The sequence below is a fragment of the Erythrolamprus reginae genome, chromosome 1, assembly GCF_031021105.1.
Source record: "Erythrolamprus reginae isolate rEryReg1 chromosome 1, rEryReg1.hap1, whole genome shotgun sequence".
NCBI lineage: Eukaryota > Metazoa > Chordata > Lepidosauria > Squamata > Dipsadidae > Erythrolamprus > Erythrolamprus reginae.
This window is the reverse complement of record NC_091950.1, coordinates 23,704,888-23,732,436: the sequence shown is the minus strand read 5'-3', so window position 1 is coordinate 23,732,436 and position 27,549 is coordinate 23,704,888. Positions and strand designations below refer to the sequence as shown.

Here is a 27,549-nt window from a genome sequence, read left to right as displayed (position 1 = left end):
TTTAAGACTTGTGGATTTCAACTTCCAGAATTCTCCAGTTAGCTATGCTGACTGGAGAATTCTGGGAATTGAGGTCCACAAGTCTTAAATTTGCTGAGGTTGAGAAACGGTGTTTCTAATATCGAAGAATTTCTCCAGGTTTTTTATAGTCAAGTGTTTTGTCTTTAGGACAAAAGCCTACTTTTTGCAAAATGCTGGAAAGCATCACAATGAAAAAGGAGAAAAACACAGTGCAAGCAAGAGTTAGAATGAAAAAAGGAAGTAGAAATAACCCACAATTCTTTTTTTTTTTAACAGCACAACAACAGCACTTGTAAATGAATATAGCTCAGAATGCAACTTCTGTAAGCTGCCTGGAATCATTGTTAAGTGAAATGGTCGCCATATAAAATTGGTAAAAAAAAAAAAATAGCCATGTACAAAATAGCACAATTAAATTCAGTTACTGTGGATTTACCAACCATGTCTGCTGGAAGTTTGTTCCAAGCATCTACTACTCTTTCGTAAAATAATATTTTTTATTTATTATTATTATTTATTAGATTTGTATGCCGCCCCTCTCCGTAGACTCGGGGCGGCTTACAGCAATGATAAAAACAATATATAATGACAAATCTAATAGTTAAACTCTAAAATAACAATAATACATTTAAAAAGTCTAAAAAACAAGGAACCCCAATATATAAAATACATACATACAGTCATATCATACATATCATATTTCCTCACGTTGCTTCTGATTTCCCCCCCAATTAACCTCAGATTGTGTCCCCTTGTTCTTGTGTTCACTTTCCTATTAAAAACACTTCCCTCCTGAACCTTATTTAACCCTTTAACATATTTAAATGTTTCGATCATGTCTCCCCTTTCCCTTCTGTCCTCCAGACTATACAGATTGAGTCCATGAAGTCTTTCCTGATACGTTTTATGCTTAAGACCTTCCACCATTTTTGTAGCCCATCTTTGGACCCGTTCAATTTTATCAACATCTTTTTGTAGGTGAGGTCTCCAGAACTGAACACAGTATTCCAAATGCGGTCTCACCAGCATTCTATACAGCGGGATCACAATCTCCCTCTTCCTGCTTGTTATACCTCTAGCTATGCAGCCAAGCATCCTACTCGATTTCCCTACCGCCTGACTGCACTGTTCAGAAATCACTACCCCTAAAGCCTCAGTATGGAAGAGACCTTCCTGGCAGCTAGTGAAGCGGTAGTTGGAAGGACACCTGGTAGGAAAGCCAATTTTTTCTTTAGGGCTGCAAAGATTGACAAAGAAGGCTGGGAGTACTTACATTTCTGCCAATCCATTTGTTCACAGGTTTCATCAAAAAGGAGGAGAGAAAGCCACTGAGGTACATCACCAGGGGGATTGTGGCAATATATTTCTGTAAAAAGAGGATAGAAAAGGGAGTGAAACCATTTTGGTTCTTCCTTCCGGGAAGGCGATCAGAAAATAAACACAGCCTACCGTTGATTAAATCCTTCCCCAACAGTGGTGGCTTTTGCAGAGGACAAGCACCTGGACGATAAATTACACTAGGGGTCTCCAACCTTGGCAACTTTAAGCAGCCTGGTGGACTTCAACTCCCAGGATTCTCCAGCCAGCTTTGCTGGCTGGGGAATTCTGGGAGTTGAAGTCCGCCAGACTGCTTAAAGTTGCCAAGGTTGGAGACCCTTGAATTACACTATCTTCTTATGAGCATGATTGAGCTCGGAATTAGGGTGGTTAGTGAAAGTGATTGTTAAACAGGTCCGTGCCCAATTTTACAAACTTTTGTCCGGAAGTCATTAAGCAAACGCTGTGATCATTAAGCAAATGCAGCTGTAAAGTAAGCTGAAAGCTGGAACTAAATGCAAATTTCTGACAAAAAAATCCCAATAATAATAATCTGCCTACCAGGTATTCATTTAGTCAGTGTTTAATCTCCGGGACCGCCTTCTGCCGCACGAATCCCAGCGATCAGTTAGGTCCCACAGAGGTGGCCTTCTCCGGGTCCCGTCGACTAAACAATGTCGTCTGGCGGGACCCAGGGGAAAAGCCTTCTCTGTGGTGGCCCCGACCCTCTGGAACCAGCTCCCCCCAGAGATTAGGGCTGCCCCACCCTCCTTGCCTTTCGCAAACTTCTTAAAACCCACCTCTGCCGTCAGGCATGGGGAAACTGAGATAGCTTCCCCAGGCCTATATTGTTTATGTATGGTATGTTGTGTGCATGTTTTTTAAATTATGGGTTTTTAGTTTTAAATACAGTGGTACCTCGGTTCTCAACCACAATTCGTTCCAGAAGTATGGTCGAGTACAGAATTAATTTATCCCATAGGAAATAATGGAAATGGGTTTAGTTGGTTTCCAGCCCCTATTTCCTTTATTTCCTATGGGATAAAGATCTGAGGACCTCTATAATCTAAGCAATCCAAGCTGTAGGAAGGGTGGGGGCAGCTGCAATACCGGCAGTTTCGGGGGGGGGGGCTCCTTTCCTCAGTGGTTTGTCTTGTAGCTGTAGGCAGCTACACCAACTTTCTCCTTGGCGGCGGCAGCTTTTTATTTATTTATTTATTTATTACTTGGATTTGTATGCCGCCCCTCTCCGAAGACTCGGGGCGGCTCACAACATGTAAAAAGACAAATCATAAGTAATCAACAATTTAAAATTTTAAAGATTTAAAAAACCCCACAAACTAACAGACTCACACACAAGCATACCATATATAAATTCAACGTGCCCAGGGGGGGGGATGTTTCAATTCCCCCATGCCTGACGGCAAAGGTGGGTTTTAAGAAGTTTACGGAAGGCAGGAAGAGTAGGGGCAGTTCTAATCTCCGGGGGGAGTTGGTTCCAGAGGGCCGGTGCCGCCACAGAGAAGGCTCTTCCCCTGGGGCCCGCCAACCGACATTGCTTAGTTGACGGGACCCGGAGAAGGCCCACTTCGATCAACAGCGGTGCAGGGAACATCACATGAGAAAGGGAAGCCGCTGACGTTCCCGGCGCTGCTGCTGCTCGAAGGAAAGCCGCCGCCACCGTCGGGAAGGAGAAAGTTGGTGTAGCTGCTTAAAAGGAATAAGACGAACCAGTGAGGAAAGGAGGCCCCCCGAAGCTGCTGGTACTGCAGCCGCCCCTACCCTTCCTACAGCTTGGAGCGCTTAGACTAGAGACTGGGAGGCTGTTTAGTGGGCGGTCAGGATGGGCGTGTCGGATTCCGACTCCCATTCCGTCTCACCCCGTACCCTCAAATCTTGTAGCATTTCGGAAAATAAACAAAATTTTCTGTGGCTGTTCGGTATCCGAATTTTTGTTCGGATACCGAAGCAAATTTTTGCCCAAAATTTTGTTCGGTATCCGAAATGTACGAGAACCAAAGCGTTCGAGAACCGAGGTACCACTGTATTAGATTTGTATTGTATATTGTTTTTTATTACTGCTGTGAGCCGCCCCGAGTCTACGGAGAGGGGCGGCATACAAATTTAATTAATAATAATAATAATAATAATAATAATAATAATAATAATAATAATAATAATAATAATAATCTGGTCAGCTTCAGCACATTAGTTTGCTGGTTTTGAGCTGGGGATAAAAAACAGTTTCTGAAGACTTCACTTCTCTCTCTCTCTCTTCAGAAAGAGAAACCATGAGAAAAATCAGGCAAAGGGATGATCGCTTAGCTAGCAAAGCACAGAATCGCTCCACTCCTTAGCACCTCATTAGGATTAAAAAAAAGTAAAAGCTAGTAAAACCTACAGAGTATAAGACTCACCCAATTTTTCAGCCTCTTTTTTGGGGGGGAGGTGGTTCTTATACTCTGAACAATCATGTCCAATACCCTCTCAAAATGGACCCTTGTATACAGTAATTTTTTTAATTAGCATAATAACAGTATAGTAACGCCAAGCGTTAGCAGTTCCTGATGTTTTAAATTCATTGGTTTGCATTATTGCATAATTTTGTTACTCAGGGCTCCTGAAATCAGAGATGAGGGTTAAACTGATGCTAAAAATTGCATGAATGCTAGGAGACCCAAGCTGCCTCCCTCAAGAAGCACCTGAAGACTGCTGACCACTTCTTCTCCATCTCTGAAGCATGGCACATGACAAAAGTTCATCTTACTAACTAGACAATATAAGCCAAACTTTCCCCCCTTCCCAAAGATCATACTTACCTTGGGAAGCAACAGCGAGTTGGTGAGGTACATTGCAATGTATGTCTGAGATAGGTTGACAATGAGACGGGTGAACATGTACAGCATCGCCACCTGGAGGCAGAAAGTGGTATTACATATGTGCATACCTATTTGCACTGATGATGCTACCTAGTTTGGGTAATGACATGCCTACAAGAAACACTGCTTAGCTGGGGAGTTCTGGGAGTTGAAGTCCACACATCTCAAAGTTGGCAAGGTTGAGAAAGCTTTTCTAGGATACGTGTAGTTCACAAAGGCCATGATCAAGAACTTCTCTTTAAAGGTGATAGGCTGCTTCTGAGTATGATGGAGAACTTTTATTCATTTGTTTGACTTTAATAGACTTGAAGACAGAGAATAGAATGGAATAGGATAGAATTTTATTGGCCAAGTGTGATTGGACACACAAGGAATTTGTCTTGGTGCATATGCACTCAGTGTACATAAAAGATAAGGAGAGAGGAGACCACCAAGGAAGAATGCTTTAGGCCTTTTAGATACAGTGATACCTCGTCTTACTAACCCCTCGTCATACAAACTTTTCGAGATACAAACCCAGGGTTTATGATTTTTTTGCCTCTTCTTACAAACTATTTTCACCTTACAAACCCAAGCCGATGCCACTGGGATGCCCCGGCTCCAAACTTCTGTTGCCAGCGAAGCGCCCGTTTTTGCGCTGCTGGGATTCCCCTGAGGCTCCCCTCCATGGGAAATCCCACCTCTGGACTTCCGCGTTTTTATTTTATTTTTATTTATTTATTTTGTCCAATAAACAATGAGGGTTTTAGTGGGTATATATCTATATACACATGGTAAAATACATGATGAAGGTTATAGAGGAGATACTCATAGTAAAATATATCTAAGAAATAATAGAAAAGAAGTTATAGTAATAGAACATATCAATGAAAGAATAGAAGAAGAGATATAGGAATAGAAGAAAGGTATAGGAGATATAGGAGAGCAATAGGACAGGGTACAGAAGGCACTCTAGTGCACTTGTACTCGCCCCTTACTGACCTCTTAGGAATCTGGATAGGTCAACCGTAGATAATCTAAGGGTAAAATGTTGGGGGTTTGGGGATGACACTATGGAGTCAGGTAATGAGTTCCACACTTTGACAACTTACTGAAGTCATATTTTTTACAGAAATGTTTGGAGCGGTTAATATTAAGTTTAAATAATATAATAAATAAAGTCCGGATGTGGGGTTTCGAGGACTTCCGTGTTTTTGCGATGCTACAATTTCACTGATGCTCCCTTCTCTGGGAAACCCCACCTCCAGACTTCCGTTGCCAGCGAAGCGCTCGTTTTTGCGATGCTGGGATTCCCCTGCAGCATCGCAAAACCACAGAAGTGGGGTTTCCCATGGAGGGGAGCCTCAGGGGTATCCCAGCAGTGCAAAAACGGGTGCTTCGGCTGGCAAAAGGGGTGAATTTTGGCTTTGCACGCATTAATTGCTTTTCCATTGATTCCTATGGGAAACATTGTTTCGTCTTACAAACTTTTCACCTTAAGAACCTCGTCCCAGAACCAATTAAGTTTGCAAGACAAGGTATCACTGTATCTGCAGGACAAGCTTTTCCAAATTTCTTGATCCTGGAAAAAGAATGAACTATAGCGGTTGAGAGAAGGTGTGATCATTTTCTACTACGGCTTGACTTCCTGGCTCCAATCCTTCCCCGCAGGGAGGCGGAACCAATTAAGATGTTCCGCCCCAGACGCCTGATGGACCCAGAGGGCTTTCAGACGGCGCTTGGGGTTATTCCAGATGCACTCGTCCACAGTTCGGCGGAGTCTCTTGCGGAAGCCTGGAACAAGGCTGCAGCGGAGGCTCTTGATCGGATTGCGCCTTTGCGACCTCTCCGTGGCGCTAGACCCCGTAGAGCCCCATGGTTCAACGAGGAGCTCCAGGAGTTGAAACGCCAGAAGAGACGTCTAGAGAAGCGATGGAGGAAGAGTAAGTCTGAATCTGATCGAACACTTGTAAGAGCTTTTATTAAGACTTACAAAGTGGCGCTCAAGGCGGCAAGATGCGCGTATCATGCCGCCTTGATTGCATCAGCGGAATTCCGCCCGGCCGCTCTGTTTAGGGTAACCCGCTCCCTTCTTAATCAGAGGGGAGTTGGGGAGCCCTTACAGAGTAGTGCCGAGGATTTTAACACGTTTTTCGCTGATAAAATCGCTCAGATCCGGGCGGACCTCGACTCCAATTGGAAAACAGAGTCGGCTGACAACGAGTCAGTTGAGGTGACTGGGGCACGTACTTGTCCATCTGTCTGGGAAGAGTTTGATCTGGTGACACCTGATGAAGTGGACAAGGCCATTGGAGCTATGAGTTCCGCCACCTGTTTACTGGATCCGTGTCCCTCCTGGCTGGTTTCGGCCAGCAGGGAGGTGACACGGAGCTGGGTCCAGGAGATTATCAACACTTCCTTGGGGAGGGGATCCTTCCCATCATCCTATAAAGAGGCGCTCGTGCGCCCCCTCCTCAAGAAGCCTTCCTTGGACCCAGCCGTACTTAATAACTACCGGCCAGTCTCCAACCTTCCCTTTATGGGGAAGGTTGTCGAGAAGGTGGTGGCACTCCAGCTCCAGCGATCCTTGGAAGAAGCCGATTATCTAGGTCCCCAGCAGTCGGGTTTCAGGCCCGGTTACAGCACGGAAACTGCTTTGGTCGCGTTGATGGATGATCTCTGGCGGGCCCGGGACAGGGGTTTATCCTCTGTCCTGGTGCTTCTTGACCTCTCAGCGGCTTTCGATACCATTGACCATGGTATCCTTCTGCACCGGCTGGAGGGGTTGGGGGTGGGGGGCACTGTTCTCCAGTGGTTCTCCTCCTACCTCTCCGGTCGGTCGCAGTCGGTGTTAGTGGGGGGTCAGAGGTCGACTCCGAGGTCTCTCCCTTGTGGGGTGCCTCAGGGGTCGGTCCTCTCCCGCCTGCTATTTAATATCGACATGAAACCGCTGGGTGAGATCATCCAAGGGCATGGGGTGAGGTATCATCAGTACGCTGATGATACCCAGCTTTACATCTCCACCCCATGTCCAGTCAACGAAGCAGTGGAAGTGATGTGCCGGTGTCTGGAGGCTGTTGGGGCCTGGATGGGTGTCAACAGACTCAAACTCAACCCGGATAAGACGGAGTGGCTGTGGGTTTTGCCTCCCAAGGACAATTCCATCTGTCCTTCCATCACCCTGGGGGGGAATTATTGACCCCCTCGGAGAGGGTCCGCAACTTGGGCGTCCTCCTCGATCCACAGCTCACATTAGAGAATCATCTTTCAGCTGTGGCGAGGGGGGCGTTTGCCCAGGTTCGCCTGGTGCACCAGTTGCGACCCTATCTGGACCGGGACTCACTGCTCACAGTCACTCATGCCCTCATCACCTTGAGGTTCGACTACTGTAATGCTCTCTACATGGGGCTACCTTTGAAAAGTGTTCGGAAACTTCAGATCGTGCAAAATGCAGCTGCGAGAGCAGTCATGGGCTTACCTAGGTATGCCCATATTTCACCATCACTCTGCAGTCTGCATTGGCTGCCGATCAACTTCCGGTCACAATTCAAAGTGTTGCTTATGACCTTTAAAGCCCTTCATGGCACTGGACCAGAATATCTCCGAGACCGCCTGCTGCCGCACGAATCCCAGCGACCGATTAGGTCCCACAGAGTGGGCCTTCTCCGGGTCCCGTCAACTAAACAATGTCGGTTGGCGGGACCCAGGGGAAGAGCCTTCTCTGTGGCGGCCCCGACCCTCTGGAACCAACTCCCCCCGGAGATTAGAACTGCCCCTACTCTCCTTGCCTTTCGTAAGCTCCTTAAGACCCACCTGTGTCGTCAGGCATGGGGGAACTGAGACATCTCCCATGGGCATATACAATTTATGAATGGTATGTCTGTATGCACGTGTGTTTAGAAAATGGGGTTTTTAAATGTTTTTAGTTGAAATTTAGATTTGTTGTAAATTGTTTTTTTCACTTTGTTGTGAGCCGCCCCGAGTCTGCGGAGAGGGGCGGCATACAAATCTAAATAAATACAAATATAAATAAATTTCCAGCCTCACCTGGTAGAAAGCAGGTTCCAGAAACCAGTGTTTCCAAAGCAGGACGGATCGAATGGGCTGTTTTTGCTCTACAGGTAATAGGGGACTATGCTCGTCTGGATCAGGCAATCTGGAAACTGTCCGTGTGTTTTCTTTGGTCCCAAGGTGGAACAGGAGCGAAAAAATGGAACCGCATCCAATCACAATCAGGGACAGGTTCTAGAGTGGGAGAACAGAAGCTGTTAATATAGGAGAAACATAGAAGTCTGACGGCAGAAAAAGACCTCATGGTCCATCTAGTCTGCCCTTATACTATTTTCTGTATTTTGTCTTAGCATGGATCTATGTTTATCCCAGGCATGTTTAAATTCAGTTACTGTGGATTTATCTACCACGTCTGCTGGAAGTTTGTTCCAAGGATCTACTACTCTTTCAGTAAAATAGGAGCAGAGTAATCCTTGTTTACCAAGGTTGTGCATATACAGAAACGTTTAGATTAGTTCTGAATAACTTCTCAGCCACACACAGATATGCTAACTTGAATTATTTACTTTCAGAAATAACACATTCAGATAAATAGTCCAAAGTCATACACAAGTCAGAAAAACAATCCAAACATTACTAAGTACATAGTCTTTCTTACCAGTTGTCTTTGACATAATCAGCAAACAAATCTATCAAGCCTAAACACATTTTAGCTGATATGCATAACTACAATACAGAGAGATTGCAGAGAAAATGCAGAGCAAACCTAACAGTGAGTAGAAAGAAAGAAAAACAGAGAGGGTGACGCAGAGAAATAAGCTATAAACTGTAGCTCCCTCTTGTGGTAGTCTGCAACAGCTGCAGCCAATATATTGCCAACCCAACAATTATGAACAATTATGAACAGAGTCCTAACAGAAGCAAAATAAAGAGAAAGGTTAGGACTGCAAGACTAAATCAAGGAATTGGATCTTTTGTGAAGAGGAGGTGAAAAAGGATCTTGGCCACAATTTTGAAAGACTCAAGCAGTGAACCCACAAACAATTGACAGAACAAGGGACAGAGGTTGTCTCTTACACCTCTTCTCCACTATCTTCACAAAACACCCACCCGAAAGACAGGAATGTCATGGCGCCCGAGATGTTGGGTGAGTTTCTTCGTGTCTGTGGGATCGACCTGGAAGTGCAGGAGGAACCAGGCAACTCCATACACCGTGATGTTGGCCACGACAGTGAAGGCATACCTGAAAACAGGGAAGAAGAGCAGACAAGAGATTATTAAGCAAAGCGGGTTGGTTCATATCGGTGCCCATCAAGTCCCAGGCACCACCCTTGAAATTCAGGTTCTCTTTCTTTCTTTTCCCACCTTCTGGGCATAGAAGCTCTTGGGAGGATCCTCCAAGCTTCTATGGAAGAAACTACCAGTTATCTTGCAAAAAAAAAAGTGATTTGCTGGGTTTATTTATTTATTTATTAGATTTGTATGCCGTCCCTCTCTGTAGACTCGGGGCGGCTAGCAACAGTAATAAACAGCATGTAACAAATCTAATGTTTAAAATAATTAAAAACCCTTATTAAAACCAAACATACACACAAACAAACATACCATGCATAAATATTATTTATTTTTTTGTTTATTAGATTTGTATGCCGCCCCTCTCCGCAGACTCGGGGCGGCTCACAACAGTGATAAAAACAATATATAATGACAAATCTAATAATTAGAATCTAAAATAGCAATTGTACATTTAAAAATCTAAAAGCAAGGAACCCCAATATAAAAAGCATACATACATACAAATTGTATAGGCCTAGGGGGGAAAGGGTAGTTCAGTTCTCCCAAGCCTGACGACAGAGGTAGGTTTTATGGAGCTTACGAAAGGCAAGGAGGGTGGGGGCAATTCTGATCTCCGGGGGGAGCTGGTTCCAGAGGGTCGGGGCCGCCACAGAGAAGGTTCTTCCCCTGGGTCCCGCCAGACGACATTGTTTAGTTGACGGGACCCGAAGAAGACCGACTCTGTGGGTTCCTTCTTTTACCCAACCAGTTGGAATCAATCACTCTATTTTGACTTTCTTATTTTTTTTTCAGTTAACGGACTTAAAGGAAAAACTTTTCACAACAGCTTTTAACAGTCCTCAAGTAATGACTACCATATTTTTGGAGTATAACACGCACCCCCACCCCCACGAAAGAGGATGGAAATGTCAGTTTGTCTTAGACACCAAATACAGCCTTTTTTATCCTCCCGAAGCCCCAACCCCGCATCCCATTTTTTCAAAGATTGGGTGCGTTTTTTGCAAAAATGTGGTGCAGAGAGTGTTTGGGAAGCCTACAGAGCGCTCCTGGGGGCTGAGGAAGGCAACACACCCATTGTTACTCCATGGAGTAACAATGCTGATCTGTTGTGGCAACTGGAATTGACCAACCAGCTTGTTGCTTGAGCTGAGAAAGTGACTGGGCCAAAGTCACCCAGCTGATTTAGTGCTTAATGCAGAATTAGAGCTCACGGTCTCCTGGTTTTCATCCTGGTGCTTTAACCACTAGACCAGTGATGGCTAACCTTTTCCAGACCGACTGCCCAAAGTACGCATGTGCCCAAACCCCAAAAATGCAATGCACATGCGGCCCCCGTGCATGCACCACACCCATGCATGTGTGCCCCCAGCCATGCACCTGCCCTCCTCCTGCACTTGTGCCCCTGCCAACACCCCACTCCCGGCGCATGCACAGCAGAGGCCCAAAGACCAGCTGGCCAGCAGGAGGTATGTGTGGCGGAGCTGAGCTGGGGTGATGGCTCGTGTTGCCCGCAGATGGGGCGTTGCGGATCACTTCTGCCACACGTGCCATAGGTTCGCCATAACAGCACTAGACCAAACTGGTATTCACACAGACAATTTATCTGTTTGTCTGTCTACCAATCGACCTACCTATCTACCTACCTACCTACCAATCTATCTATCTATGTATCCATGTATCCATCCATCCATCCATCCATCCATCCATCCATCCATCTCTCATCTATCGATCGACCAACCTACCTACCTACCTACCTACCTACCTACCTACCTACCTAACTATCTGGACTTCTATGCCGCCCTTTTCCGTAGACTCAGGGCAGCTTGCAACATAAAGAATAAATACAAAAAGAACCTGTGAGAAATCCAAATTTAAATCTATGAACTAATACTAAAACCTAAAACCCATTACAAATATTAAAATCCAATTAGCTAATTCTGAAAACCCAATATATTAAAACCAATCACACGCATTCATCTATAGCAGTGTTTCCCAACCTTGGCAACTTGAATATATTTAGACTTCAACTCCCAGAATTCCCCAGCCAGGGAATGCTGTCTGTGGAATTCTGGGAGTTGAAGTCCAGATATCTTCCAGTTGCCAAGGTTGGGAAACACTGATCTATAGCATAATCATACTATTGGCCAGAGCAGGATGTAAGTGCTCAACAGTCCTAGGCCTCCCGGCAAGGATGTGTTTTTAATGCCTTCCGATAGGCCAGGAGAGTACGGGCAGTGGGGGGAGTTGGTTCCAAAGGTCCAAAGCCACCACAGAGAAGGCTCTTCCTCTAAGGCACACCAGCCGGCACTGCTTGGCTGACGAGACCTGGAGAAGGCCAATTCTGTGGGACCTGACTGGCCGCTAGGATACGTGAGGCAGGAGACGGTCCCATAAGTAACCCAGTCCTAAGCTATGTAGGGCTTTATAGGTCAAAGCCAACACTTTAAATCACGTTGGGAGACCAATCGGTAGCCAATGCATCTCGCGGAGTGATGATGATACATGGGCTTACCTAGGCCCATGACAGACATTCTGTTGACAGGGAATTTCCTGGTTTGGATGCCAGTGGGCAAATGGCGTCAACAAGTTTTATTTTTATTTTTTATTTATTTATTTTATTTATTTTGTCCAATACATAATACATATTGAAGAGAATAGACATGTAATAATATAATGCAGAATGCAGCTGCGAGAGCAATCATGGCCATGTTACACCAACACTCTGCATTGGTTGCCGATCAGTTTCCGATCACAATTTAAAGTGTTGGTTATGACCTATAAAGCCCTTCATGGCACCGGACCAGATTATCTCAGGGACCGCCTTCTGCTGCACGAATCCCAGCGACCAGTTAGGTCCCACAGAGTGGATCTTCTCCGGGTCCCGTCAACTAAAGAATGTTGCTTGGCGGGACCCAGGGGAAGAGCCTTCTCTGTGGCGGCCCCGGCCCTCTGGAACCAACTTCCCCCAAAGATTAGAATTGCCCCCACCCTCCTTGCCTTTTGTAAGCTGCTTAAAACCCACCTCTGCCATCAGGCATGGGGGAATTGAGACCCTCTTCCCCCTAGGCCTTTACAATTCCATGCATGGTATGTATGTATGTATGTTTGGTTTTTTTTATATTAATGGGCTTTTAATTATTTCTAACATCAGACTACTATTGTATACTGCTTTATTGTTGCTGTTAGCCGGCCTGAGTCTCCGGAGAGGGGCGGCATACAAATCCAAGAAAGAAAGGAAGGAAGGAAGGAAGGAAGGAAGGAAGGAAGGAAGGAAGGAAGGAAGGAAGGAAAGAAAGAGAAAGAAAGAGAAAGAAAAGAATAGAAGAAAAGATATAAAAGTATAGGAGAACATATTTGAAAGGAAGAAAAGATACATGAGATAAGGAGAGACAATTGGACAGGGGACGGAGGGCACACTGGTGCACTTATGCACGCCCCTTACTGACCTCTAAGGCAGTGTTTTTCAACCAGTGTGCCGTGGCACACTAGTGTGCCGCGAGACATGGTCAGGTGTGCCGCGAAGCTCAGAGAGAAAGAAAGCAAGAGAGAGAGAAAGAAAGAGAGAGAGAGAGAAAGCAAGAGAGAGAGAAAGCAAGAGCAAAATAAAGCAAGAGAGAGAGAAAACAAGAGAAAGAAAGAGAGAGCAAGAGAAAGAAAGCAAGAGAGAGAGAGAAGGAGGGAGGGAAGGAAGGAGAGAGAGAGAAAGGGAGGGAGGGAGAGAGAAAGAGAGCAAAAAAGAGAGGAAGGAAGAGAAAGAAAGAGGGATAGAGAGAGAGAGAGAAAGAGGAAGGAAGGGAGAGAAAGAGGGAGGGAGAAAGAAATAGAGTGAAGGGGAGGAAGAGAGAGAGAGATAATTTTTTTGTCCAAACTTTTTTAGAACCCCCGCGCTCAATGTGCCCCAGGGTTTCATAAATGTAAAAAATGTGCCACGGCTCAAAAAAGGTTGAAAATCACTGCTCTAAGGAACCTGGAGAGGTCAATCGTGGATAGCCCAAGGGAAAAATGTTGGGGGTTAGGGGTTGACACTACTGAGTCTGGTAATGGTCCACTTTTCCTGTCAGATCTTACCTGAAAGCTGTGAGTTCCACCTTCTCATGGTCGGTAGTGACCAACTCTGGTATGAGGGAGAGGTGAGAGATTTGGGTGGCCGCCCAGCCGAACTGGAAGATGACGATAAATGGGATGAAGTAGATGAGCGCAGCCCATTCCGGCGTCTTCTCCGTGCAACCAATGCAAGGGCTGAAGATGAAGGGGAAGGAGACCAGGACACAGATGGTCCCTGTGGAGAGAGACGGTCCAAGGACAAACTTGAGATCCTGGAGATTTCTCAGATCATTCAGGCCACAGTTGTCCCAAAGGTGCTTTTTCCCCCCGGAAGGCAACTGGATTTTCTTGGGTGTTTCCCCCCCCCCCCCTTTGAAAACGTTTCACTTCTCATTCCAGAAGCTTCTTCAGTTCTCTGTCAGAAATGGAATTCAGTTAGAACTGAAGAAGCTTCCTGGGTGAGAAGAGAAATGTTTTTGAAGGAAACCCCTCTCAAGAAAGTCCAACTTCACTTAGAACTGTCAGAAATGTTCTTCAGTCACAACTGAAGAGCCTTCTTGGGTGAGAAGAGAAATGACCCCCCCCCCCCCAAGAAAGTCCAACTGCATTTTGGAAACAGCATCTTTGGACAAACTTGAAAGAGGTAATCTAGGATTGTAATAATAATAATAATAATAATAATAATAATAATAATAATAATAATAATAATAATAATAATAATAATAATAATAGTAATAATAGTAATAGCAATAATAATAGTAATAGCAATAATAATAATAATAATAGTAATAATAATAGTAATAATAGTAGTAGTAATAATAGTAATAATAATAATAATAATAATAATAATAATTATTATTATTATTATTATTATTATTTATTAGATTTGTATGCCATCCCTTTCTGAGGACTCGTAATCATAATCGGATGAGAAGAAACAACAACGTTTTACTTCATCAAATCACAGCACGAGGCCTGCTGGATTGAAATAATGTTGTTGCTGCTGGTTGTTGTGGTCTTCAACCATATTTTTACAGTAAGAAAAATATAAGAGTGGTGGGAAGCATGGACAATTACAGATGGTAGACAATAATATCACCTATTACAATGATGGTGAACCTTTTTCCCCCACAGGTGCTGAAAGAGCACGCGTGCACACTATCGTACATGCGAGAGTGCCCACACTTATAATTCAATGCCTGGGGAGGGTAAACAGAGCTCCCTGCCCCCCCCCGAGGCCCCTGGAGGCTAAAACAGCTCACTTCCCAACTTCTGGTGGGCCCAGTAGGCTCGTGTTTCACCCTCCCCAGGCTCCAAAGGCCTCCCTGGAGCTGGGGGAGGGTACAAATGCCCTCCCCCGTCGTCCCCCCCAGGAAGCCAGAAATGCCCTCCCAGAACCTCTGAGCAAGCCAAAAATCAGCTGACCGGCACACAGAGCCATATCTGCTGGCACGCCAGCCATTGCCCTATCAGAGAATTTTATGAGAAGGAGGAACTATTACGTATGCCATTTTTGGGTTCGTAAAAGAAAAGTATCCTCTAAAACAGGGCGTCAAACTCGATTTCATTGAGGGTCACATCAGGGGTTGTATTTGATCTCGGGAAGAGGGGGGGGAAATGGCCAGGGTGGGCGTGGCCAGTTCGACATCATTCATGTTAACGGCACCTCTGGCAGCCCAAGCCCTCTGCCGGCAAAAATGGGCTCCCAAGCTCCGTTTTTGGCTGCCGCTGTCTCCTGCAACCCTCCGCCAGTATGTGTGTCAAGCTGCTGCAGAAGAGAAGACTTGATGTTAATGGGAATGTGGGAGGGGTAATTTTCAGGAGGGAACAGAAGCAGCTACAAAGCATTCTTTTGAGTAGTTCAAGGACATCCTATGCCCACCCACCTGGGCGGAAGCAGAGGAAAGTCTGGCCAGGCTGGCACAATCTGAGTGGGCAACGTGACAAGTTTGTGGGTGGGGGACAAGGGATGTGAACTTTCAACCTGGATTCTTGACAGTGTGGGTCTCCCGAGCTCCATTTTTGCTGGCAAAAGTATTACAGGCCAGCATACATAGAAACATAGAAACATAGAAGTCTGACGGCAGAAAAAGACCTCATGGTCCATCTAGTCTGCCCTTATACTATTTTCTGTATTTTATCTTAGGATGGATATATGTTTATCCCAGGCATGTTTAAATTCAGTTACTGTGGATTTATCTACCATGTCTGCTGGAACTTTGTTCCAAGGATCTACTACTCTTTCAGTAAAATAATATTTTCTCATGTTGCCTTTGATCATTCCCCCAACTAACTTCAGATTGTGTCCCCCTGTTCTTGTGTTCACTTTCCTATTAAAAACACCCCTCCTGGACCTTATTTAACCCTTTAATATATTTAAATGTTTCGATCATGTTCCCCCTTTTCCTTCTGTCCTCCAGACTATACAGATTGAGTTCATTAAGTCTTTCCTGGTAAGTTTTATGCTTAAGACCTTCCACCATTCTTGTAGCCCGTCTTTGGACCCGTTCAATTTTGTCAATATCTTTTTGTAGGTGAGGTCTCCAGAAGATACAAATCTAATAATAATAATAATAATAATAATAATAATAATAATAATAATAATAATAATTTCCAGGGCGGCCTTGTGAGCCAGATCTAAATATCTCTTGGGCCAGATCCAGCCCCCAGGCCTTGAGTTTGACACCCCTGCTGTAAAACAAACTCAAATAAAATATGCTTTTCCGTGACTTGTTTTATCTCTTTAACAAGTTCAATAATTTCATTTTTCTTCCTGTTATAACCTCACATCAATTTATGGCCTTGTTGATGGCAGCTGTACTTCTGCCCAGCTGGACTTAAGCAAAGAAATGCAAACCATTCAACTTTTATTAGGATTACAAACATCTGCGATTAAGCACCAGTGGTATGAAATGAAAGGGACCATAGTTCTGAAAAAACTACGTCATAGATGCACTTAAAATGTAGAAATTAATGGAGCACATAAAATATGCTCCATTAATTTTTACGCCTAACAATGGGTTTGTACAGGACAAAGAGAACTACCGGGGAGCAAGTCTTCCAGGAAAAGCATAATAATCGTGTATGGAATTAGACTGAAGATATAAAAAGGAGCATTTGAATACAATCTTTGAATTTTAGAAGAGTGTTTTTCAATTTTGGCAACTTTACAATGTATAGAGGCCACCAGGCATGTGATTTCAACCTTTTGATCAGTGTAGGACAGTGATGATGAGGATTTATTTCCTTTGGTGCCAAAAGTGCGCACGCGCATGCTATTGCATGCAAACATATCTCACATTCATAATTCAATGCCCCTCACATGGCCCAACCCCCTGTGCAGACATGCACCAACACCCACACCCCGCTGCCCTGCTCCCACATTCCCTGTCTTCTGGTGGGCCTGGTAGACCCGTTTTTCACCCTCCCCAGGCTCCAGAGGTTTCCCTCGAGCCTGGGGAGGCAAAATGGCCTCCCTTGCCCTCCTGGAGGCCCCCCAGAGGCCAAAAATGCCCTCCTAGAGCCTCAGCATGAGGCAAAAATCAACTGGCCAGCCCTGGAGCTGAGCTAAGGCAACGGCTTGGGTGCCATAAGTTCGCCATCAAAGGTGTAGGAAATGAAAACTTCTGAGACAGATGAGTATGCAATCTATTCTTAAACACATCTAGTAAGGGAACCTGTCACATAAATGATCCATTTTTATTATTAAGATGGATATTTTTTTTATTAATTTGAAATTTTTATTAATTTGTTTTAAAAAGCGTAATCAAGAAAATATATACATTGACATATTTGCAATACACAAAAAAGAAAATAGAAAAACATACATACACTTCTAAACAAACAAAGAACACCTGGACAATTACAAAATTACAAATAACATAGAAATATCATCAATTTCCTCTTGAGAGAAGGAGAGTTACAATCTTGTTGCATAACAAATTATTTTCTGGTGAATAGAAGTCATAGGCATTTACTGTTGTTGTTTTTGGTTATCAATGTCTTCATTATTATTATTATTATTATTATTATTATTATTATTATTATTATTATTATTTTTAAACCGCCTTCCGTACCCTTTTTTATTAATTAATTTAGTTACATAAAGATTTGTTTTCACAAAAAATTGTTGTAATTGCATATTTCATCTTTCTGTCAATAAATACATATCTTAAAGCATCGTTATTATCGTAATTCAAATAATAATAATTATCATTTTAATAATTTGGAGAAGGGTGGCATACAAATCATCATCATCATCATCATCATCATCATAATAGAGCACATAAAATATGCTCCATTATTATTTCCCCTAATATTTAATGGAATCCACCTCTTTACAACTATCCATCATATGCTGCTCAACAATCTTTTCTCTAAATGCCAGTAAGCAGGACCTTCTCTGTGGCAGCTCCAATGCTCTGGAACTAACTGCTGCCAGAGACTCGTACTATCCCTACCCTACCAGCGTTCCAGAAAGTCGTTAAAACCTGGCTTTTCTGGCAGGCCTAGGGCCTTTAAGCTGTCACTTTGATGCGGCCATGAATGATTGAGATTATGTATGATTTGTAGGGATATTAATGTATTTTTTATAATGGTTTTATTTTTGTTCACGATTGTAACTATATTTTATATTATCTTATTATTGGTAGCTGCCCAGAGTCCATTTGGAATTGGGCGACATATAAATGCTACAGACAGACAGACAGACAGACAGACCAACCGGCATCTCTCAATCTGAGCAATTTTAAGATGTATGGATTTCAACTCTCAGGATTCCAGAATTTTCCAGTCCATAGTTGGGAGCCCAGTGACCAGTTAGGTCCCATAGAGTTGGCCTTCTACGGGTCCCGTCAACGAAACAATGTCGTCTGGCGGGACCCAGGGGAAGAGCCTTCTCTGTGGCGGCCCCGACCCTCTGGAATCAAATCCCCCCAGAGATTAGGATTGGGCCGTTTTCATTTTATGTATGGTTTGTATGAGATGTATGATTGTTTTTTATATTAAGGGTTTAAAATTGTTTTAACCATTGGATTTGTACTGTTTTGTTGTTGTGAGCCGCCCCAAGTCTTCAGAGAGGGGGGCGGCATACAAATCTAATAAATAATAATAATTTTAAAAAATAATACTGTATATCTTAAAGCAGTTGAGGCTGAGAAACACTGCTCTAAACTTAAAAGAACGCATATCTTTTTACTTCTTTGAACATTCATTCATTCCTCCCTCAGTAAAGTCCGCAAACCGCCCCAGGAGCATTCTGCAAGCCTCCCAAACCCTCTGTGTGCCTCATTTTTTGCAAAAATGGGCCTGCTTTTTTCAAAAAACGGGGGCATCTTTTCCTTTCCCCAGCCCCCAAGAGCACATTGTAGGCCTCCCAAACTCTCTATGCACCCTGTTTTTTGTTTTTGTTCTTTTTTTGCAAAAAGGGACCTGTTTTTCATCCTTTTTGTAAAAATGGGGTGGACAGAGGGTTTGTATCTGTTCTATCTATCTATCTATCTACCTTATCCATCTACCTTATCTATCTATCTATCTATCTATCTATCTATCTATCTATCTATCTATCTATCTAATTAACTAACCTACCTACCTACCTACCTATCTAACCTATCTATCTAACCTATCTATCTAACCTATCTATCTATCTATCTATCTATCTATCTATCTATCTATCTATCTATCTAACTAATTAACTAACCTATCTATCTATCTACCTACCTACCTATCTATCTATCTATCTAACCTATCTATCTATCTATCTATCTAACTAATTAACTAACCTATCTATCTATCTACCTACCTACCTACCTATCTATCTAACTAATTAACTAACCTATCTATCTATCTATCTATCTATCTATCTATCTATCTATCTATCTATCTACCTACCTACCTACCTACCTACCTACCTACCTATCTATCTAATTAACTAACCAACCTACCTACCTACCTACCTATCTATCTATCTAACTAACTAATTAACTAACCTATCTATCTATCTACCTACCTACCTACCTACCTATCATCTATTGGATTTATATGCCGTCCCTCTCTGAAGACTTGGGACAGCTTACAACATATAGGGAACAATATACTGTACATCCTAAATCCAATTAATTAAAATTATTAATCTAAAAAACCTAAGAACCAATTAAAAATTAGACTAGCCATGACCCAGCTGACCTTTCTAAGGCCCTGAAAACTTGGTTTGCGGCCTCAGCTGTGTGATGAAGCTTGCCTCTTGTTGATGGTTGTTTTTACAATGGTCAGCTGCTATGCATATTTTAATCCATTTTATTGGGAGTCACCTCTTACCTGTTTTATTGGAAGCTACATATGTGAGATGAGTGGCCATTTAAATCTAATAAACCCATTTCAATTTTTATTCTTTGCAAATTGGATAATCATTCCTTTCATTTTTTCACCAAAATCACTAATTGAAATATTAAAGATTTCGGGGTAACAATTTTTGAACCAATTTAACTCAACTTACAAAATGTAAACCTGGGACACTTTGCAGCTTTCTTTGTTCCCCTCACCCTCCCAATTGAGTGGCAAGAAGTTCCACAGGTCAGCCAAGGAGAATGACTGATTTCCAGCGCTACTGCCAGCCTCTGAAAAGCAACATCAATGGGGAAGCTGAGAATAAATCTTTAAGTTGCTTTCCCTCCTACTGCTTTTTTGTTTTTGTTTTTTGGCTGCCTGTGGTCATTTCATTTCTGTTTAGGTAAGGAAATATTTCAGAAAGGATGATGCAATAGGTCACAGGTTGTCTAGTTTAATATGTATTACTAAATCTCCTGTATTTGTCTGCTTGTAGCCTTCAGTTGGATGAAATAGAATAGAATAGAATTCTTTATTGGCCAAGTGTGATTGGACACACAAGGAATTGGTCTTGGTGCATATGCTCTCAGTGTACATAAAAGAAAATATAGATTTGTCAAGAATCATGAGGTACAACACTTAATGATGGTCATAGGGGTAAAATAAGCAATGAGGAAACAATCAATATTAATAAAAATCTTAGGATACTGTTCTGGTAGAAATTTAGCAATTACAGTTGACAGTTGTTAAGTGAATCTGGCTTCCACACTAACTTTTGCTTGTCAGAAGTTCACAAAAGATGATCACATGATCCTGGGATACTACAACCCGTTGCCAAGCATCTGAATTTTGATCATGTGACCATTGGGGATGTTGCAATGGTCTTAAATTTGAAAAAAAAAAACAGTTGCAAGTCGCTTTCTTCAGCGCTCTTGTAATTGCAAATGGTCTCTAAACGAACTACAGTGGTACCTCTACCTAAGAACGGCTCTACTTATGAACTTTTCTAGATAAGAACAGGGTGTTCAAGATTTTTTTGCCTCTTCTCAAGAACCATTTTCCACTTACAAACCCGACCCTCCGAAAATGTAACTGGAGAAGGCGGAGAGAAGCCTCCATGGGGCCTCTCTAGGAATATCTTGGGAGGAAACAGGGCCGGAAAAGGCAGGGGAGAAGCCTCCATGGGGCCTCTCTAGGAATCTTCTGGGAGGAAACAAGGCTGGAAAAGACAGGGGAGAAGCCTCGGTGGGGCCTCTCTAGGAATCTCCTGGGAGGAAACAGGGCCAGAAAAGATGGTGAAGCCTCTGTGGGGCCTCTCAAGGAATCTCCTGGGAGGAAAATGTGCTGGAAAAGGCAGGGGGGAAACCTCAGTGGGGCCTCTCTACGAATCTCCTGGGAGGAAACAGAGCCGGAAAAGGCAGGGAGAAGTCTCCGTGGGGCCTCTCTAGGAATCTCCTGGGAGGAAACAGGGCCTCCACCCTCCCTGTGGTTTCCCCAATCGCACACATTATTTGCTTTTACATTGATTCCTATGGGAAAAATTGCTTCTTCTTACAAACTTTTCTACTCAAGAACCTGGTCACGGAACGAATTAAGTTCGTAAGTAGAGGTACAACTGTATTGTAAATCGAGGGCTAACTATATTCGCCTTGCCTGTCTGGCAGAAAAACAGAATATAAATTGCAGTGGAAGGCCAATAACAGAAACTGGCTGTCTAGCACAATTAGATCCCATGCAAGCTTAGTGTCCCTAATCTCATTTATTCAACACTCATAATGTGAGTAAGTTCACAACTCTCAAATCCCTTTTAATTTGCAATCTCACAGCGGGGTTGGAGCCTAAGCAGTGCCACTGGGCCTCTCCGTTTCTGAATTTGCCTCAGTAAGAGAACGCGGGCTGCCCGCTGACGCAGCCACAGCTGGGAAAAAAATGGCTGCTTCCTCCTTGAGACAGATGGCCTTCCTTTTCCTCAGAAGTCAGCAGGCCCTGCAGTTTCAGACTGTCACTTGATCGGGACGACTAAAAATAAGCTCACCCCAAACATCTGTTTAGACTTCTTCTTCTCCTGATGACGTGGGCCTTCATTAAGAGCCTTTCTCCACAGTTCAGAGGTGGGTTTCAGCAGGTTCTGACCAGTTCTGGAGAAGCCATAGTGGAAATTTGAGTAGTTTGGAGAAGTGGTAACAGTGGTGGGATGTGTTAGTATGTCTCAAAACCGTCGACATACACAGAGCAGAGTTATTGCAATGGTGTAGTTGTGTGATCCAGCCAGACTTACAGGGGTGGACACAAAAATGGAAACACCTGACTTTTTGACGTCATGTTTGAACATGTTCAAATGAATCCAGACTTGACATATTTTAATGGTTTTTAAAATTCTGTTATTTGATATGTTTTTTTAAACTGGATCACCTTTTTTTAAACAGAAATTTAAGGAAATTGGTTATAACCTTCTAGAAATGGCAGAGCTCTCAGACTTCCAAAGAGGCCAAATTGTTGGTGCTCGAATGGCAGGCGCTAGTGTAACAGAAAGTGCCCAAATGTTTGGCGTTTCAAGAGGTCATGTCTCAAAAGTAATGACTGCTTTTGAAACAGAAGGGAAAACGTCCTCAGCCAAGCACAGGTCTGGTCGAAAGTCAAAGTTGTCCGAGAGAGACCGTCAGACTCTAAAACGAATTGTTAGAGCGGATCGCAAGACCGCAGCTCCTAAAATCACTGCAGAGCTCAATAGACATGTACAGAACCCAGTTTCCATAAAAACTGTTCTAAGGGAGCTCCACAAATCTGAATTCCATGGAAGAGCTGCAAGGTGTTTCCATTTTTTTGTCCACCCCCTGTAATATTTAACGAAGTATTATTTACATATATACAACACAAAGTAGCAAAAACTAACAAACCAGACACAGCTGCACACAGCTAAGAATATCTCAAAGTAAACTCCCCCCTCACACTGGGAAAGGTACTGGCGCCCTCTTATGGCCAAACCAGTCAAAGCTCTTAAAGATATATTACAACTTTATAGTTGCAAACTACCATTGGTAGTTTAATACATGGCAACCCCAAAACAGGTAAGTACCATGTACTAACAGGATGCACCCGGTACGGGGCAAAAATCGCGATGCGCGCGTAGCTACGTGCCCCCATGCTGTTTCGGCTTCTGCGTATGTGGCGCAAGCAAAATCTTGTGTAAGGATGCTCGTGCGTGCAATATTTTGCCTATTTTTAGCGGGTTTTTTGCTTCAGCGCATGCATGGAAACAAATAAATTGCTAAAAATAGGTGAAATCTCATGCATGCGAGGGTCCTCATGTGAGATTTCTCTTGTGGCGCATGTGCAGAAGCTAAATCTCGCACTGATGCGCCAGACACATGTGCACTGGTCTCAGAGAGAACGCTGGTAGCACCGAAGACGAGCAGCCCTTCACTGACCGGTAAATACCACGTCTGACTGGCGCCACCCCCATTTATTCTCTGCCTCCTGAGTCCCAACTGACCGGGAGAAATGGAAATCTAACCTTCCCTTGGAGGGAATGGGAATTTTATAGTATCCTTGCCCCTGCTACCTCCACCAAGCCACGCCCACAGAACCGGTAGTAAAACATTTTTGAAAGTCACCACTGCCACAATTCGTTTTGTGAGACCAAACTAGCCCAAGTAAACTGACCAGAAGAACTGAGAGCAGGTCAAAGCTTTTGGTCTTGAAAAAAACAAACTTTGTCCCATTTACAAATGCTGGCAATAGTGCAATTTTGGATGGCAAGCAAACAAAACACTCTAAAACTCAGTAGAGCAGAGTGGAGGATCTACACATGCCTTCTCTTCCCTTCCTTCCTGCGGCCCCCTAAGTTAGCGTGCTTCAAGGACAAAGGCTGGTTTTTAGCATCTGCTTAAAGTTATCGCAGGGCTATGGAGAATTCTCAAAATTATGAGACCAAAAGTGCTGGGTGCCCTCTGAGCTTGTTATTTTGCAGATGTTTTGTTAGATAACTTAGTTTTTAGTTTTGGTTTTATTGGATTTATAGAATGCCCAACTCCTGACGGATTCTGGGTGGTAACAGTAACTCTCTCTACATGGGGCTACCTTTGAAAAGTGTTCGGAAACTTCAGATCGTGCAGAATGCAGCTGCGAGAGCAATCATGGGCTTCCCTAGGTATGCCCATGTCACACCAACACTCCGCAGTCTGCATTGGTTGCCGATCAGTTTCCAGTCACAATTCAAAGGGTTGGTTATGACCTATAAAGCCCTTCATGGCACCGGGCCAGGTTATCTCCAGGACTGCCTTCTGCCGCACGAATCCCAGCGACCAATTAGGTCCCACAGAGTGGGCCTTCTCCGGGTCCCGTCGACTAAACAATGTCGTTTGGCGGGACCCGGGGAAGAGCCTTCTCTCTGGTGGCCCCGGCCCTCTGGAACCAACTCCCCCCAGAGATTGGAATAGCCCGCACCCTTCTTGCCTTTCGTAAGCTTTTTAAAACCCACCTCTGTCATCAGGCATGGGGGAACTGAGATATTCTTTCCCTCTAGGCTTCTACAATTTATGTATGGTACGTTTGTATGTATGATTGGTTTTAAAATAAGGGTTTTTAGCTGTTTTAGTATTGGATTGTCGCATGTTGTTTTTACCACTGTTGTTAGCCGCCCTGAGTCTACGGAGAGGGACGGCATACAAATCCAATTAATAATAATAATAATAACAACAACAACAACTGTCAGGCCGAAGCCAGAATGCTTGGAGGTTTTGGCCTGCCACATCATGCTATGTTCTTTTGGAATGTTTCTTGCTATGGGAACATGGGGGGGGGGGGGGTCAATGGTTGCATACCATGGCACATTCCTTTAAGGTTCTCAAGGTCAGCTTTTGTTCAGCAACTGGCCGGAAGCTGCTGGGTGTTGCAGGATACCTGGCAGAAGATGTATGGTTCATTTGATGGGCTTGTGGGAGGAGACACAAGGAAGTGACCTCTAACCTGGGTGAAGATACCCTCGTTACATTAGGTTCGAGTTTCTCCAGGTGTGCCAACATGGCTCTGTTAATAAATTGTAACTTTGAAGAAGGCGAAGCCTTGGACTCTGATTGATTTATCAGATGTTTCTTCGAATGCTGACATTAACCTGAATCAACAGTGCACTTCAACCATTTTAACCGCGGGCTACAAATATTCTCCTTTATTGGCACTTATTGGTACTTATTGGATCACCTTCTGCCATGTTTGCGTGTATGTTTGGTTTTATAATAAGAGTTTTTTTAGTTCTTTTAGTATTGGATTGTTACATGCTGTTTTTATCATTGTTGTTAGCCGCCCCGAGTCTACGGAGAGGGGTGGTATACAAATCCAATTTAAAATAATAATAATAATAATAATAATAATAATAATAATAATAACAACAACAACAACAATAACAACAACAACAATAATAATAATAATAGCTCTGTGTTGGCAAAAACTACAGAAGAAAAGGGTTTAGGGGTAGTGATTTCTGACAGTCTCAAAATGGGTGAACAGTGCAGTCAGGCGGTAGGGAAAGCAAGTAGGATGCTTGGCTGCATAGCTAGAGGTATAACAAGCAGGAAGAGGGAGATTATGATCCCGCTATATAGAATGCTGGTGAGACCACATTTGGAATACTGTGTTCAGTTCTGGAGACCTCACCTACAAAAAGATATTGACAAAATTGAACGGGTCCAAAGACGGGCTACAAGAATGGTGGAAGGTCTTAAGCATAAAACGTATCAGGAAAGACTTAATGAACTCAATCTGTATAGTCTGGAGGACAGAAGGAAAAGGGGGGACATGATCGAAACATTTAAATATATTAAAGGGTTAAATAAGGTCCAGGAGGGAAGTGTTTTTAATAGGAAAGTGAACACAAGAACAAGGGGACACAATCTGAAGTTAGTTGGGGGAAAGATCAAAAGCAACGTGAGAAAATATTATTTTACTGAAAGAGTAGTAGATCCTTGGAACAAACTTCCAGCAGACGTGGTAGATAAATCCACAGTAACTGAATTTAAACATGCCTGGGATAAACACATATCCATCCTAAGATAAAATACAGAAAATAGTATAAGGGCAGACTAGATGGACCATGAGGTCTTTTTTTGCCATCAGACTTCTATGTTTCTATAATAATAATAATAATAATAATAATAATAATAATAATAATAATAATAATAATAATAATAATAATAATAATGTTGGTTGAAGCCCCAGTTTCCACAGAGCTAATAAATACTGTGGGAACGGGGGAACTAGTGTCTTGGAATGTGCGTGTGAAAAGCATAGACCTTGAGCATGACACATATGATGACCCAGTTTCTCTAGCAACATTCTCCTTCCCAGCACTCTTATCTTGCCCTCTTTGCTTCTAGCCCAAGAAAAGTGCAACATTATATATCATGAGGTGGGCTGATGGGGCCCTTCTCTCCTTCTTTCTTTCTTTTTCTCATGAATCAGCACTTTGAAATGTAGCACAAGTTGTGTGATTTTTATTGCTTATATTTTGTACGCTTAATACGTTATGAGTTTGAATTGGTGTAACAGACCCATGTGAAATGTAGCATCACAGAAGCCTGCCTTTCTTTGTTTGCTTTCAATAAAAGGGTCATCCTGGATTGAATCTAGGTTGCCTCACCAAAGAGAAAAAGTTGTTTTCACGTTTCTTGTCCAAGGTCTTTTCTCTCAATTGGATTTGTGAGTAACCCGCAGTCAGTTGCCAGCTGCGAGCCTCAATAATCCCCATAAAATACGATGCAACCAATAAATTACAGTAAGTTTCATTGGAATCAATCAGGGTAAACATCAGTAGTGGTATTCATTTACCTTCGCTACCAGTTCAGGCACGGGCGCAGGCACTTGCTTCACTTGTGCGTGGTGCTTCTGCACATGTGCGGAACCGTGTGCGCAGTGACTGTGATGGCAACTGGGTGGGTGGAGCCTCCTGCTGCCGCTATCGGTTTACCTAAATTGGTGCGAACTGGTAGAATGCCACCACTGGTAAACATGTCCTCCAGTTTCCAGATTACCTCCGGAACCGCCTGCTACCGCACAAATCCCAGCGACCGATAAGGTCCCACAGAGTTGGCCTTCTCCGGGTCCCGTCGACTAAACAATGTCATTTGGCGGGCCCCAGGGAAAAAGCCTTCTCTGTGGCGGCCCCGGCCCTCTGGAACCAACTCCCCCCGGAGACTAGAACTGCCCCCGCCCTTCCTGTCTTTCGTAAACTACTTAAGACTCATTTATACCGCCAGGCATGGGAGAGTTGAGATAGCTCTTCCCCCTAGGCCATTACGAGTTATGCATGGTATGTTTGTGTGTATGTTTGGTTTTATAATAGGGGTTTTTAGTTGTTTTTATTATTGGATTGTACATGTTGTGTTTATTATTGTTGTTAGCCGCCCCGAGTCTGCGGAGAGGGGCGGCATACAAATCCAATAAATTATTATTATTATTATTATTAATTATTATTTCTGGAATTAAGCTTGTTTTCCCCCACTTCTCCCACTAGTAGAATCAACAAATCCTTCTGAAGTCGAAATTTTTGGGAAGGGGCAAAACTGAATCCGAAGATCTATTTATTTATTTTTATTTATTTATTCAATTTTTATGCTGCCCTTCTCCTTAGACTCAGGATGGCTTACAACATGTTAGCAATAGCACTTTTCAACAGAGCCAGCCT

The 27,549-nt window shown here is 43.3% G+C and overlaps 1 protein-coding gene across 2 annotated transcripts in view; it reads right to left on the bottom strand.

The window, feature by feature from the left end:
* Positions 1-27,549, bottom strand: part of MFSD12 (major facilitator superfamily domain containing 12) — a 60,243-nt gene that overhangs the window by 8,031 nt on the left and 24,663 nt on the right. For both annotated transcript variants that reach the window (XM_070747137.1, XM_070747146.1), the window contains exons 2-6: positions 13,572-13,782; positions 9,318-9,450; positions 8,244-8,441; positions 4,158-4,250; positions 1,295-1,387 (exon numbers count right to left, since the gene is read on the bottom strand). In XM_070747137.1, the coding sequence (XP_070603238.1) occupies positions 1,295-1,387; positions 4,158-4,250; positions 8,244-8,441; positions 9,318-9,450; positions 13,572-13,782 (728 nt within the window). The remainder of the gene's footprint in view (positions 1-1,294; positions 1,388-4,157; positions 4,251-8,243; positions 8,442-9,317; positions 9,451-13,571; positions 13,783-27,549) is intronic.